The 17,148-nt window shown below is 31.3% G+C and overlaps 1 protein-coding gene and 1 long non-coding RNA gene across 2 annotated transcripts; both read left to right on the forward strand.

The window, feature by feature from the left end:
* The first annotated feature begins 5,953 nt into the window (after positions 1–5,953).
* On the forward strand, positions 5,954–7,242 carry LOC134246760 (uncharacterized). Its single transcript, XR_009987707.1, has 2 exons — positions 5,954–7,049; positions 7,091–7,242. It is a non-coding gene; the product is annotated as an uncharacterized LOC134246760 (long non-coding RNA).
* A 1,383-nt stretch (positions 7,243–8,625) lies between these two features.
* Positions 8,626–11,648, forward strand: LOC134246757 (uncharacterized). Its single transcript, XM_062729120.1, has 4 exons — positions 8,626–8,739; positions 9,136–9,209; positions 10,941–11,105; positions 11,356–11,648. Exons 2-4 carry the CDS (start codon positions 9,172–9,174, stop codon positions 11,522–11,524), a joined length of 372 nt encoding a protein of 123 aa, XP_062585104.1. The 5' UTR covers positions 8,626–8,739; positions 9,136–9,171; the 3' UTR covers positions 11,525–11,648.
* The last annotated feature ends 5,500 nt before the right edge of the window (positions 11,649–17,148 follow it).

The following is a 17,148-nucleotide window of genomic DNA, read 5'->3' on the forward strand; positions in this document are numbered from 1 at the left end:
ATTGTGTCACTCATGCAGAGTAGGGTTTTGATTCAAAGATATTGATTTATTGTTCGTTTGCAGATTTGTGTAGAACAGTGAAATATCAATTTCTATCTGAATATCTCAGCGAGAAGGTTCTGTATAGAGGATATTCGGGTTGCATTACATTGATATACATATATGTACTTTCGGTAGGCTCGCAGAAGTTGATAAAAGTAAACCCGATTTAGTATGTATATACAATAAGGTTCTAATGATTTGTGTAGTCTAGATATTAAGTTATACGACTGGGTTGAGAATGTTTTACTCGCTGAGAAAAATTCGGGGTCATTTGGTGCACAGTGTAATGTCAACATACCAAATTCTTCATAGTAAACCACCAAGTAAACCTGACAGGTTCTTAATAGAACATGAATCCTGCAATGTTAAGGTGTTGTTGGTATTAACAGGCTTTTTAACGCTAAATCAGGCAGAGAATTTGGTTATCATGGTTAGGATGTAAGATTTTTTTTCTTTCATTACTAAAGACTTTGGTCATCAGAAAATGAGAATAAAGTAAACTGTTAAAATGGTGTGCACCAAAAATGAGCACATGGTTACACAAACTATTAGAATAGTAACAGGATGTCGGTTGTTTCAGCACTTTAAAGCTTGTAAGCAGATTGTATAACTTCAATACTTATATTTATAACAATTTAGTGTAATATGGTCAAGTTTGGGTAGGTTACAAGTGCATATAATGTTTTTGGTTTCATTAAAGAACTAAGGCCTGTGGATTGTCAGTATACGATAAGAATTTAGCACTGCAAATGCATGTAGCTAGAGTAAATTGCCTTTGTTGTTCATCATGTAGCTATTACAGTCAGTCGCTTATTTTGATTTCATTATTTGCCATTGGGTTGGTTGCATAATTACACAGATAAAGCATATTAAGTTATTCATATTGTATATTTATGCTTTGCTTGGGGTTTTTTTTGGAACTTGGAAATGCCAATAGTGATTTATTAGCCACATCACGCTCATAATAATAATAATAATAAAAAAAAAAAAAAAAAAAAGGTTGGTTAATTAATTCTAGAAATCCTCTATGGTTTTATATGCTTGTATACAGTGTATATATATCCTGTATGGTTTGGTTACCAAGGTAGTCCATATATAGTTGAACAATTTTTGCTATATATATCCTATATGGTTGGATATGCTTGTGCACGGTATGTATATGTATAAATATTTCTGTATGGTTTTGTAACCAATTTGTCCTATATGGTTGGACAATTAATTTTAGCTATCCTATATGGTTGGATATGCTTGTATACAGTGTATATATATTGAATGGCTTGGTTACCATATTGTCCTATATGGTTGGACGCAGTATATTTATATCCTGTATGGTTGTAATTAATTTGACATATCCTGTATTGTTGGATATGCGTGTATACAGTATATATATATCCTGTATGGTTTGGTAACCAAGATGTCCTATATGGTTGGACACATTATTTTTAGCTATCCTATATGGTTGGATATGCTTGTACAGCAATATATATCCTGTATGGTTTGGTAACCAACTTGTCCTATATGGTTGGACAATTAATTTTAGCTATCCTATATGGTTGGATATGCTTGTATACAGTGTATATATATTGAATGGTTTGGTTACCATATTGTCCTATATGGTTGGACGCAGTATATTTATATCCTGTATGGTTGTAATTAATTTGACATATCCTGTATGGTTGGATATGCGTGTATACAGTATATATATATCCTGTATGGTTTGGTAACCAAGATGTCCTATATGGTTGGACAATTATTTTTAGCTATCCTATATGGTTGGATATGCTTGTACTTCAATATATATCCTGTATGGTTTGGTTACCAATTTGTCCTATATGGTTGGACAATTATTTGCCATATCCTATATGGTTGGACATGCTTGTATATGGTAAATATATATACATATACATATCTGGTACAGTTTGGTAACCTGTTTGTCCTGTATAGTTGGACAGTTAATTTGAGATATCCTATATGGTTGAATATGCTCATATAAGGGTATTTATATGTTAATCGTGTGATTGGGTAACCAAGTTTTGTTTTACATGGTTGGACAATTTATTTGGCATAACCTATATGGATGAATAGGTTTAGATACAGAATTTTTATATCCTTTATGCTTTGGTAACTGAGTTTATCCTGTATGGTTGGATAATTTATTTGACATATCCTGTATGTTTGGATATGCTTGTATAGAGAATGTATGTATATATAATTATATATCAAGGATTAATCCTGTATGGTTGGACAATTATTTGACATATCCTGTAGGGTTGGTTATGTTAATATTTATTTAATATTTATTGATCATGAATGGTTGGATAAAGAAGTTGTTCAGTATGGTTGAACACTTTATTTGACATATGTAGTATGATTATAAATATGCTTACAAATATCTTTATCGTGTATTGTAAGATAACCAGATTTGTCCTGTATGGTTTGACACTCTGCTTGACATGTCCTGCTTGGTTGGACATGCTTATGTTCTACATATCCTCAGGTGTATGTTTGCCTTATTTGGATAACCAGGTTTGTCTTGTGGTAGTTAGACAATTTGTTTGACATATCCCTTATGGTTGGATATGCTTATAACTATATCTTATAGGTTGGGATAGCCTAGTTTTGTCATGTATGTTTAGGCAATTCATTTGACATATCCTGTATGGTTTGATATACATAGCTAGCTTAGCCCTGTCAAGTTAGGCAGATATATTGCTTGTGTACGAGTACAATAATTTGCAGACCTATATATATATATATATATACACAATGATAATAACTATATTGAATGAATCGAGAGCTTGTAGCATATATTTTGGTTAAAGCTTCTAATCATTAACCAACATTGCATTTTCAATTGTAAATTTCATTACGGTGGACTTGTTTATGATTTAACACAAAGAAATTGACACGGTTTATTAAAAAAAAAAAAAAAAAACAACAAAAAAAAAAAAAACAAACAAACAAACAAACAAACAAAAACCTGGGACTAAAACTGGTACCATTTAATATTTCTTCTTCAGGGATCAATTTTTATTTTAGCACTGATTCCATAAATGCTTTAACAAAAGACTTAGGAAGAGCAATATATTGACCTTGGAGCACCACCTTTTGTCAGTCTTGTGCCTACCACCAAAATAATGGGTACACATTGATTTTAACTCTAACATTTCAGTAGCACCCAGAAATACAGATCAAACAATCAATACTATATTTCAGTGGAAAACAGCAATCTATGCATTTGATTTCTGTCTATACTAGAAAATTCCCAAATGAAACACAGTTTTGTGTAAATCATGCAGAGACAAGTCATGATTTGGCATCATCTAGAAGTAAACCTTGACAAACTGTTGATAAACAAATTAGGATATATAGACAAGTTTAAGGGTATGTCTTCGGAAATGGTTAGTGTGTAATTTGTGCTTCAGGCATTTAAACACAGGGATATAGAGAGGAAACTACAGGTCTTTCCATCTCCCCCTTCTGATCAAGGTTTAGACTAAGGCTTTCAAATGTCCTTAAATATTTATTCCTAAGCAATTATGTCATTATTAAAAAAAAAAGAGAGAAGCAAATCTCCATAGAAATTTGCTAGCCATATAATAGGGAAGGGCTATGCAAGCTTGAAAACTGCAAATTCCAATGCATTTGTTTAGAGTGTGGGAACAATTTGCAAAGCCCAGATAATTGACATTATTCCTTAAGTAATGTAGTTATGTTTTTTTTTTTTTTTTTTTTTTTTTTTTTTTTTTTTTTTTTAACCCCTATTATCCCAAATGTCCTTAAATATTTATTCCTAAGCAATTATGTCATTATTAATGACATTCGGTTTCAGAATTAAGCATGGATTTGATTTACAACATCAGGGTGCAAGATCTTTTATACCATCTGAGTATCTCAGCTTGGTGTGTATACCCAGTCACAAAGAGGATCATGAACTACTGGGCTTTCACTGGGAAAGTCTCGTATTATATGATAAGGTTTTCACTTGGGTTGTCCAGTTCTTTTGCTAACTTTTGAAGATCTTTCTTTGGTCTTATAATGGATTGGTAAAGTCAATGGACATTTTCTCTGAATTACTTGTGTTGGATAAAAAGACTTCATGGGCATCTACAAAGCTAGTATTTCTTAAATTGAATTTGACAAGTGGTAATGGAAAATCCAATATGTTGCTACCTGAGAAATTGGAGAAAAATAAAGCTACATTTGCAAAGAAATTTAAACAAACAGTTTGTATCTTAATACGGTGGTTATTTGAACATATACCATGTATAAAGGTTACATCAAAACACATGCATCTCCACAGCTGATTCTTGGGTAATGGTTATTGTTTGTTAAAAAAAATAATAATAAAAAAAAAAAGAATATAGAAAATTATATGGATCTTGCAAAAAAAAAAAAAAAAAAAAAAAAAAAAAAAAAAGAAGGCAATATTACCCTCATGAATTATTCCCAATTGTTTTGGCTGTTGAATTATGGGACTTATTTAAAGAATTCATTTGTCATATTCCAATCTGATAGTACAGCTGTTTATTGCATATTGTAAACTTAACAAACACCAGAAAATTCATTTTTTTAAAGAAGATTATTGTTGGTTCTTTACAATATTTTGGGTAAAGAGTGCTTGTGGATATTTAAGATTACAAATCTATATTTTTCAACTCTCCAAACACAGCCCGTATTTCTTTTTAGATTCCGCTTTAGCTCTTATTGCAAAGTAAGTGTACGGGCATGCTCTAAATTGTTTTAAGGGTTTCATTCAGGGTGATCAATAGACCAAGTGCATTAAAGTGGTCTCCTTGGGACAGGTTTATATGTCTTATGTCTTACCTGTACCTATTCAGTTTAGGAAAATCAGCTAGCTCTATATCACTTGGCAGCATGGATATACTATTTTTAAATGCGAAACACCCCCGATTTCTTGAATCGTTTGTTAATCAGTAAAATGTTAAGTGGAGCAAAAAAGTTTGCTAGGTCAGTTGATGCGTGCAGCCTATTACTTTTAATATTCGAAATTAAAAAAAAAAAAAATAGTGACAATACCATAGATAGCCAATTCTTAGTAACGGACATGTTGCTACAGGGTTATGTTCCTTTTTGTAATTTATCTTTGCTGAGAGGAAGGGAAATCGCGGTTCATTCAGACTCAAACCCATATTTGCTGCTTTGAGGAAATATACCTTTTCAGGCACGACAACAAGGGAGTTTAAAGGAGTCTTACAATGAATCAACTTTCAATACAATTTAGGTAAAATAAAAGTCTATCTAGAAATAAAATCCCAACCCAATTGCAGTAGGTGAAATTAGCTGCAAAGGACCCCTTTTTGCTACAGCAACACCCTGGCACATTTTTTAGTGTTTTTAAGACTCACAAAATGAGATATGGGATGGTTGCAACTGGTGTCATTCCAGAGAACATTAAGGTTCCTATTTTCCCGCCTATTAGTACATATATGTTTTCATTTAGGGTGGTAGAAAGTCCGATTGTAAAGGATAAATGGTTGAGAAAGTATCCCTTATTCTGTATTATTTGAATGTATTAAATACCTAGATAGAGGATTCTGTCTGAGGCGGTATCCTCTATTTTTCTGCATCTTTTTTTAAAATTTAATTGTTAATACTATAACCTCATAAAAGCGTCAATTTCATGCTTTAAATATCATAATAATGCATGAGAAAGCTTAACATTGCATAGTTTATCTACCTTCACTTTATACTACACTTACATACAGGTACACAAAGTATTCGGTGACTGTCTGAGGCGGCACTGAATACATTCGTTGTTGAGTATCATATCGAGAATTGTATTAATATTTCATATCATTTTGAATTATTTAAATGCTTTTGTCAAGATATGCAACTATTCTATTCCTGGTACGTACGTTAATGACTTTCTCGAGTTGTGTATGAATTTATCTGCCTTCACTTTATACTAATATACACTTGCATACAGGTACATGAAGTATTCGGTGACTGTCTGAGGCGGCACTGAATATATATTCGTTGTTGAGTATCATATCGAGGATTGTATTAATATTTCATATCATTTTGAATTATTTAAATGCTTTTGTCAAGATATGCAATAATTCTATTCCTGGTACGTACGTTAATGACTTTCGAGTTGTGTATGAATTTATCTGTCTTCACTTTATAAACTTACATACATGTACACGAAGTATTCGGTGACTGTCTTAGGCGGCACTGAATATATTCGTTGTTGGGTATCATATCGAGGATTGTATAAATAGTTTATATCTCTTTGAATTATTTACATGTTTTTGTCAAGATATGCAATAATTCTATTCCTGGTTGGTACGTTAATGACTTTCGATTATGTATTTATTTTATTTTAGTTAATATTTTTATTATCCATCCTTAGAATTCCATTGATCTATGTTGTGAATAGTTTTGTTAGTATTTACATCGTTATCAAGCTGTATACATTAAGTAATTGAAGCACATTTTTGGGTGGGGCGAGGGACCCTTCTCTGTACGTTCATTGTCCCTCTTGTGGGATGTTTTTGGGCCCCACCTTCTGCTGCATTCTGATATTGTAAAATCTGTAATCTCATTTGGCATTTGTAATAAATGCTCTATACACACACACACCCTCTTTATTATTTAACATGCTGCAGAACAGAGCTGCAAATGTGCTTCAGGTTCACATGAACCGAATTGTTCATCAGTTTCAGTATTTAAGAGCACATAAGTGTATTTATGTATATAAAGGAATTTATGTGATCTAAATACGTAATAAATTGCATATTTTTATTAATTACCAATTTGTTTGAATTCATGGGTCCCGAAGGGTTTTCCGGGTTTTATACTTAAGCGTCCTCTAGTAACGGCTATTAGCCTTATCCTTATCAGAATAACATTTCGGCTCCAAAATGTGGTTTACAAATTTTACCCACCACCACCCCTTCAATCCTCCATAATTATTGTTATTGTAGAAAATACATGTACTAGTTTCTTTTATATAAGGTGCCTATTGTTATTGCATGACTTTTGTTATTGTAGAAAATAGATGTACTAGTTTCTTTTGTTTAAGGTACTTATTGTTAATTTTGTAGAAAATATATGTACTAGTTTTCTTTTGTATAAGGTGTGGGATGTTTTTGGGCCCCACCTTCTGCTGCATTCTGATATTGTAAAATCTGTAATCTCATTTGGCATTTGTAATAAATGCTCTATACACACACACACCCTCTTTATTATTTAACATGCTGCAGAACAGAGCTGCAAATGTGCTTCAGGTTCACATGAACCGAATTGTTCATCAGTTTCAGTATTTAAGAGCACATAAAAACAAAAAATGGAAATGGATTCAATTTCGACCAGTTTCTTGACACCCAACACCCACAGCCGTCTCTTTTTTAACCCGACGTGGTAGCCCCCACCCTCTTTACATGCAGCGCAGCGCCTATTCTCTGGAATTATATTTCCTACGAAAAATGATGTTTTCTTCTTCAAAATGTTTAGCTTGGTATACAATTTAGGTGTATATAGTCATTTTTTAAGTTGACGATACACTATCAGTTCAAACAAATATAGCAAAATACTAAATAAGTTTTGTTTCAGATTTACGTTCCGAATGATAACGTGCATTACACTTACCACTATGCAATATTAACCAGTTGCTAAAAATGGAAACATTCGAACATTAAGCCACAATTCTAGTTGTGAATAAATTATGTAAATTCAATTTTCAAATCACACTGATGCACAAGATATTGAGTAAATAATGTTCACCTTTGCATGTGCACTTCCATTTGCATTTTCTGCACTCTTGTTACAAAAAATGTCATTGTGTGTAAGGCAATTTTACCCATAGGAAACAGTGTAGTTCTCTTACTTTTAAATTTGTGAATAAATACTAACACGTCAATATCGACGATTTTTTTAACCATTGGACTCGTAAGGAAAGAGGGGACTATTTTTAATGAATACAGATAAACAGTGTCTTTTTTACCATTCCATGCAATGGAAGAGGTGTTCATGATGTTAAAAACCTACAACTTAATCTCATTGAGTCAGTTCAGAAATTCTTCAAGTCCTTTTGAATTTCCAAATAGAAAAGTCATAATTTTGCGGTGACATTAAAATTTGATAAGTATATTAAAATTTTTAAAAACTGGTGACACTCATATGTGTGAAGGGTGTGATATTCAGAAAATATAACTCAAATGTATGACAATCTTACTAAGAAAAAGATATGTAAATGATTTAAAACTTCTTTTTGGTTTAAAATAAAAACAACACGATGATCGGCGACAGTAACGTAAATATCGATTTTCTCCTAAGACAATTATTGAAGTTACAACAAACAATTGTTGTATTTTAATCAACAAACAACAATGGTTCAAATGACTGGCAGAAAATAAAATTTATTAGAAATATTATATTACTTAAAACACGGTACATTATATCAACGTAAAAATTAATAAATTGATAGTGTTTTATATATAGTTACATATTAACGAAGCTTTCTAATGTAAGATAGATAAGTACCAGTAGCTTCTATTGATAAGATATGCATTTTAAGCAAGTGTCCTTGACATTTAACTTTTATTTCTATCAGATGGTCTTGGGTTTGAGATAAATGAGATCGGTATGGTGCTTGGTATAGCATTATTTCCCATGCTGGCTCTAAACCTGTTCATCTACCCACTTCTCAACAGGATATTTGGAACCAAAAAAGTATTAAATGAAAATGAATAGAACTGGATCACAAATAAAGAAGTAGCTCTGTATGCTTTTCAGATACAGTATGTGTTCAAGGCACACAGCACTGAATACAGTGAAATTTTCACCCCCGTTTTATTTTCGCCCCTTTTGCCCGAACTTGGTTGGGCAAATTGAAAAAGGGGTGAATTCACAGAATATAATATAATTTCTTAAACAAAACTGTGACTGGGCAATTTAAAATGGGGCAAAATTGTTTGCAAGGGTGAAAGGACAAAAATAAACCTGTATACAGTTTTTCTAAATTAATGCCATCTTTCTCTCCTGGAGTCCTTCTTTCTGTATGTTGACATCTTGATTTGTATTTTGTTCATGCTGTTTTAAAGAAAATGTATGTTTTTCTTTTTGCAGACGTTCATTATCTGAGGTTTTATCAATGGAGTTCTGATGACGGTAACACCAGTATTACATCTTTTGGAATCTAGGTTTGTAAACCACAGTACAGTTCATGTATTCCATAAAAATGAAATGTTTACTTTACAGTAAATCACTTTTTATTCGTGGGAACATTATTTTTGCTTAATTACGTAAGTATGTCTGCTTGCAAAAATTTTATTCTCGTATATAATTGTATTTTAAAACATTTTTGTGACGTTATCTTTTGTTAAACCTGGTTCAGTATATCTATTATTGTCCTGCACCCCGTGCAATAAGTTACCTGTACATGTAGGTGTCCAATAAGATTCAACTTATTGGATAGGTACAGGTAACATTCAAATGAAAACAAAGGACGAGGCAAATAAATAAACAGCACTTAAAAGACAATGACAAATCAAACAATTTAATATGAACAATGTAGGAAATTAGTAGCGTTAAATGTCAAAATATTTCACAAAAATCATATTAAAAATGGCACAAATAATCCACAGTGAATTGAATGTCTCACATTCATTTTCGTAGATGCATCCGTGGCTCCCATCATAAATTCCCTAAATTCACCGTTCATTAATTGCTATATATTAGATTTATTTCACAATGATTGATCCATGGAACGAATATAGAATCCAAGGGACACAAAAGATGAATGAGAAGCATGCGTTTTCTTGCACGCAACCTTGGGTTTTTTTGCTTATTTAAATATCCACTTTTTCCGCATTTAGCACAAAATTTCGCTCATGAAATTCCAACGGAAAACGTAGTTTCGTTCGGTGATTTATGACCATTTGTCTACCTAGTCCTGCGTTGTTTGAACGAGTGTCTGTCGTTGTTTTAAGGGATGGCTTGAGTAAAATCCTTCCGAGTTCGAAACCTGCACACAAAAGAGAAACCGTTGCATTAAAAAAAATACATCAGAAATAATCTCCTAATTTCATAGAAATGCTTAAACAGTAATTTGAGTAAAATCCTTCAAATCCTATTGCTTTACAAAAATTACCTGTTCACGGAAACTGTTTCTTGCAAATTCCAAAACATAAGAATATATGGTAGAAAACTTGAACTGAGGCATCTTGGTGTAATCGATAAATGGCATCGTCAAAACACCCAATTCTGAAGGTCTTTTTTTCCAAAATTAAAATGTACGTCGTCATCCGTGGTCGTTGCGTTGTTAAATGAATAAATTGTAAAGAATTTAGTAGAACTGACTTTTACGCATGCGTAGTATATATAAAAAATGTCGCAATGCGGATAAATAAGACTAATCAAAGTTAATGTTCATGTTTATCGATATAAAACACCTCTAGATGATTCCTACTAATTATAAAGACAGAAGGAAAACCAAAAGTAGTTTTCTTTGGCCTTACTTGATGAACAGTGCCAGGTAGTCATCCAAGCAGAACGAAACCTTACCTGTGACTGTCCAATAAGTTAACAATGGAAGTGTTCGACAGTGGTGAAATGTTTTAAGTAAGTTATAAGCCTCAAACTGACCATTATGTCAGATATTAGACTCTCCTCGGCGCTAATGCGCCTCGGGTCGTCTAATATCTGACATAATGGACAGTTTTCGGCTTATAACCATTACATAAAGGATGATATAAAACAGAAACCACAGCTCGCGAAAATGTTATTTTCTTAATAAATACCAAATAGTTCAACTGCGAAAATAAGGTGTCTCAAAAATAAAGTGATCTACAGTGCATGAAAAGTAGGACTTGATTAGATGTGTCAGCTTGTTGTGTTGTGGTTGAGTGAATTTGACCTCTCTTTTGTTTCAGTTCTTCATCTTTGCTATCGACAGTCCTACTGATTGAGATTATTCCACAGAAAATCATGACAAGTTGTTCTTTTCCTGCTACGTCCCTCTTTGTAAACAACTCGTCACCAGCCCACATGGCAGGATCTGTCAATGGTATAGCTATGACAGCCACAGCTATCGCAAGGTCAGTTCTTATATTATTTCTTTTAGTTATTAACAAGTTTTTAATCAATGTTTAATATTGAAGGTCTCAAAAAACTTTTTAAAATAATTCTGACAAAATTTATGTTATAATTATTGGAAATTGCCAAACTAACATGCAAAATATGAACTGTTTCATGCACATGCATTTAAATGAGTCTTTTAGCTTGCAAAATTATTGCACATGTACATGTACAATATAGTGATTCCATACTTATTTTCGATTTGATCAGAACCTTAGCACCAACAATTGGAGGCAGTGTGTTTGCCTGGTCCATAGGGAACGATCTTGGCGCACCGTTTGATGTCAACATCTCTTTCTTTATGTTCGAATTTATCCTTTGGCTGACTAGTGTCTACAGTTTGTTTATTCCAGAGTCCCTAAACAGAAAGAAGAAATAATCTACCTCAACACAGAGATAGAGAGGCTTATATCTGTACAACAGATAGTAAAATGTACAAGCAGGTGTTTTCAATGTCATTTTAAAAACCTGTCTATCTGGGTACATATCTAAAAAGTAGAATATTTTTTTGTTACGGCTTTACCATATATACATACATGTGTATGATCTGATTAATATATTTTAGATAAAATTGTTGTATGTGTTTATAGTACTTAATATAATTATTTTCATTGAAAATACTTATCACATAGTACAATTATTGTAGATAATGTACTTTAAAAGATTTTGTATAATTCATTGATGACTGCTTTATTTTTGTCATTCTTTTTTATATTCATAAGAATGACTGGGTTCTTATTGTTATTGAAGAGCAATTAATTTTTGTGGCTTATTTACACTTATAAGTGTTTTCTAATATCTCATTTTTGATATTAAGTTTGATCAGTTTAAAGATTGTAATATTATTGTAAATAATATGTTTTATGCACTCATTTATAATTTTACATTTCTGTGGTTAGAATGTAGTGTTTGTAATATATTTTTGTATATCACAGGTTTCAGAGTTAACAAATTTAGGTAATGCATAGGCTCGGGTTTCGGGGTTTTGCGGTAATTAGACGTTAGATATTGTCACAGATGTCACGTGATTGTTATCACTGTTAGATGCAGCAAGTGTTGGTACACGTTATTTTTTGTACGAAAAGCATACAATTTTAATGTCATTCCTGTAAACTGATTGTCCAGAATTGCGGTATTTACATGTACAACTATTGAAATGTATAATGTAGATACTTCATATTTGGCCAAAATGAAGGTTATGTTTTAAAGTCACATTTGTGGATCAAAGTTCATACAGTAAACCTTTTTTAGTACAATATACACTTATCCACTGGGTGTGAGTGGGATAGCTCTTTTATCAAACCCGCGACAGAGAACTATTCCCCGAGGGCTTGCCTGAGGGGAATAGTTCCTGTCAAGGGTTTGATAAAAGAGCTTTCCTACTCACAACCAGTGGATAAGCGTTTTATTATACTGATGTATAATATAATTTCTGAGGTTTGAATTTTTTGGAGTAAGATAATTCTGCAAGAATAATCTGAAATCCAGATGACGTCACAATGCAACTGAAGTCATTATGACATCATCAGTTTAAAGATTTATCGCTGGAAATCAAAATTGGCGGCAACAATTGCATGAAAATTTTCCGAGGGTGGATAGCAAAAACTATACCCCGGTGTATAGCTTTGCTATGCATGGACTATACAGGAAAGTTATTTTACCCTCTGAACTTTACATAGGAAACATTTTAACAGAAGTATAATAAATACCGGTACAGATATAGCCCATTTAAGGAAGGTTTTTTTTAATTCCGCCCCTTGTGATATTTTTATACAGTCAATCCTCTTGTTCAAAATGGGGCTATGAAAAAAAAATTAAAGATAATCTGAGGATTCAAGATATCTAGTCTAAAGTACCGGGTACCTAAAGAATAAGTAAATGGGGCTTCCATTTCACTTTGACATATTCATGGTATGCGAGATATCTGTGTTCGAGATATCAAAGTTCAACTGTAATTTTTTCCTACACTCTGTTAAAAGGCAGCTGTATTAAAATAATGGATATAGTATAACTGATTCTGGTTCTTGTAGAGGTTTAAATTTTAAAAAAAAATACATCTGTGACAAATTATTAAAAATTCAAAATTTGAGATATGAAGCTGACATTACTTTTCAGAAGTTTTTATGTTTGAAATTCAATTCATTTTAATTTTTTTTATCCTTAAAGTTTAGTATTACTTCCCAGAAAATTTTCAGTTGTCATACAATTACTCTTAGGGAAAACATGCATATATTTTTAAATGAATAAATTCATTTTAATACTAATAAATTACAGATATAGCAACAGGACCCAAGGACTTTCAATCATTATAACCGAGTTTTACTGTATATATTTTATACATAATATATTACATTAAAGTGCTGTAGACAAAGGAATATTTTATTAAATCTTTTGGCTCATCATAGTTATTATACATTCATTTATCAAACATCATATAAATGAAAACCTTCGAAAAATCCAATTCTATAGAAAGTATTTTTGCTTGTATTCTAATTTTTGTTGTAACTATTAATAGAACACAAAATGAATTGAGTTACAATTATAGCTGTTGTTTCATTTAAATATGAGTTTGATTTCTTGTCGTACATGTTTGTTGATCATCGCTATTTTTAACATTTTTAAACTTTAAAGTATTTCATCATAACAGTAACACAATAAGTCCATCCATCTCTGGTATCAAGAGATCTTGTGAATTTTCCCATGAGGGTGCGTTATACTTTTTATTTTTTTTATTTTTATGAACTACTTTTCATGACATTATTGATATTTAAGCAGATCCCAAACATTAATCCAAGATACCACATAGAAAAAAATGAATTAAAAAAAAATCCCTACTAAAATAGAAACTATTATAGTTATCAATATCTGACATTTTTGTAACTTTATTTTTTTGTGTGAAAATTTTTTTATCATTATTTTGTTGAAATGTGCTCACGCAGTTATGAGGGATTTTGTTAAAAAATTTTCTTCACGACGAGGCACAAATATATGCAAAGGAACTTTTTTTGGCCATATGTTGTTCATAGTTTGACACAATTTACTTCTAAATGATCTGCAGAAACAATTTTAATTTGTGTTTTAAAGGTTGTAAAATATGGCCATGTTTATTTCATAACCAAATACTGTAAACCAACTTTTTTTGGCTACCTTGAAATTTTCGCGCAGTTCATGACAGCCTTGTCATCATGAATATTTCTCGTCCCAAACCAGTTCTTTAAGTTTCTGTGTCTATTAACAACAGATAAAAAAAACCTTGATAGGGAAAATTAATCATTGCAAACTAGTCTCCCCTCCCCCATCGCGAAATAAAGTTGTTGCGAATAAAAGATGGTTACAGTATTAATTCAACAGCTAGTGTATGTTCTTGTATTTTATAGAAATTGGAGGTGGCATGAATAGTATATTCTATTCATCCTAGACAGGAAGACAGATTTTTGTTTAATTTTGATGATTTTTGAACAGAATTTTTTTTAAAAATGACATTCAAGCAAATCTTAAAAAGGAAGCTTAATTATTTATCAGTTTTGAGAGTTATCTATCTTATAGCCCAGATTCGTTTTGCTTTAAAAATAAAGAGGGTACAATAATTTTTATTCAATATTGCTAATATTTCTGATATGTTCATTATTAAAATATTTAATAAAATCTTGTGATGATTTTTTTTTCAAAAAGTTATTTTAACTCAGATAATAACTATAGTCAAATGATAAAAGTGCCTTTTTAGGAATGAAGTGGTCATAGTGGCTTGCTTCGTTAAATTTTAACCTTTAGAAATTCTGGGGAGAAAATCCACTATCCTCACATCAAAAGATATTGTGGTTCCCCAATTCTTGCCCAGTAACAAATTTTCTGAGTGCCACAGTTCAATGATTTTATTCAAAAATTGCTAGTCATTTGATTGGTGCTATAAGCCCTGTTTAATTGTATCTTGTTGAGAAAGTTTATGATTTTTAAAAATTAGACCTTGTAGAATCTTGTTTGTTTTTCTATCGATGCAAAATATGACACCTGGAATCCTTGACAAAGAAAACAGTTCAATTTTTTATTTTGTTATTATAAACTTAGAATATGTTTTATTTTAATCTAAACCACAGCAAATACCATAAAATACGAAGACACAATGTACATTTTATCAATGTAATATACAAATTCTTGTTTGTTTCTATTTTAATACATGTTAAGGTTAATATTTATTCAATGGTAATAAACTTTGTCAAATTTTTACCTGCTTTATACAATCTTTAATCCTTATACATGTATTTTGTTGTAAATAAACTAATTTTCTTTATTTGATACATGAATATAACCTAGTCTTTTTATTGTATTTTTTCACATGATCCATTCTATCTGAATTTCCATTTCCTTGTATCAAGATTTGTTTAAAGTGCCTATATTTATTTACTTGCTTAAAGTTGATGTGAAGAAAGCATGTAAGTGTTCAAATTATTCTAGACAGAAAATATTTCCGTATTTTCTGTTCTGACTATTTCATTCTTTGTATTATTTCAACATTGCGTATACTTACTGTAGTTTTAATGTTATTGCTAGAAGGCTTTTGGATTGGATCACTATTTTGGTATATAAACTTTTATATAAGGTTGTTTGTTTGAATGTTAACACAATCAGATGGTATGAGGTGCATTTGTTTTATTTTATAATTGAAATATTTAGTTTGATTTATATTTTATTAATAATATATTATTTTAAGAAATGCATGAATACATATTTTCTTTCAGGTTTTTGACAAAAAAAAAAAAAAAAAAAAAAAATATACATGTACTTCACTTTTATACGACGGCGTATTCGTGCCATTTTAACAATGTAGAAATTTTTCTTAAAATCGTTTGAACGATTTAATAAATCGTTTGTACGATTTAATAAATCGTTTGTACAATTTAATAAGTCGTTTGTATATAGTTGATCTTTCTATTTACCATATCAAATTTTCTTAACATCATGATTTGACATATTATTCATTTCTGAAAAGTAAATAACGCTTTATACTTCAAACTATTTTTCATTTGAATTTAATGCTATTGTTGTTGATGAGAATCAATGTTTGGAATTTTAAAATAAAAATCGTGAAATTTGGAGCAGAGGGATATTGCCCCTAAATGCTATTGTTGTCGATGAAAATGAATGTTTGGAATTAAAAAATAAAAATAGGTGAAATTTGGAGCAGAGGGATATTTCACCTTAAACGGGGTTGTTGAAATCCCTGTTTTAGTAACTTATGTGTGAGTAGTCTGCCTTGCTTTAAAAATTGATCACACCCGGAGCATGTTCTTGGGGAGCGACATGAATATAATTTGCAGGTGATAGCTACTCTAAACTGATAAATCGGTGTATCTGAATGTCGAGCTGAAGGCCAATTAAAGCAAGTGTTTTCTTCTCAAATTTCAAAGATAAACCTTACTTTTTATTTCTTTTTTTCCCGCACAATATTTTATTTTATCAGTCTGTCATTATTTACACAACGCATGAAGCGCTTTGTTAATGAAAAGTGGATTATATCTGCATTTGAATATTTTATAAACGCAAATTGATGGATTTAAATATAGAAGGCTCCCTCATATGCATGACAAAATGTCAACTTCCCATTCGAAAAAAAAGTATGTGGGAGGAAGTCAAAAGTTAATACGTGAAGCGTCAAGTGAGTATTACAGTTGAATTCTTTCAAAATGAGTGATTACATCGATATCTTCAAGAAGGAACAACTTCTGTTTTTCATCGATTTTTGAGTTTTCAACTAATGGATAGCCCATATATAAATCCTTGTAAAGAATCAGTGAAAAGCAGTCAACAATAGGCATACTAAGAAGTTTATTCAAAACAGTTGAGAGATGCCCCCAAAACAGTTAGCTCAAAATTGGCAACTGCCACCATCTCTCATCATTGAGTTAACCATCATTTGCAGGTCAGCTTGGAATTCTCGTATTGCTAATGGTAAATGCTTCTATGGACTATAAAGCAAATACTCCATTAAATCATGAAGATATTCTT

Source organism: Saccostrea cucullata, unplaced genomic scaffold, assembly GCF_032062105.1.
Source record: "Saccostrea cucullata isolate Sc308-1 unplaced genomic scaffold, CSIRO_AGI_Scuc_v1 ctg9349, whole genome shotgun sequence".
In the NCBI taxonomy this organism is placed as follows: domain Eukaryota; kingdom Metazoa; phylum Mollusca; class Bivalvia; order Ostreida; family Ostreidae; genus Saccostrea; species Saccostrea cuccullata.

Coding starts and splice junctions, on each gene's coding strand:
- LOC134246757 (XM_062729120.1), top strand. CDS start 9,172: ATGACGGTAACACCAGTATTACATCTTTTGGAATCTAG. Junction 9,210..10,940: donor TTACATCTTTTGGAATCTAG/GTTTGTAAACCA, acceptor CTTTTGTTTCAG/TTCTTCATCTTTGCTATCGA. Junction 11,106..11,355: donor ACAGCCACAGCTATCGCAAG/GTCAGTTCTTAT, acceptor CGATTTGATCAG/AACCTTAGCACCAACAATTG.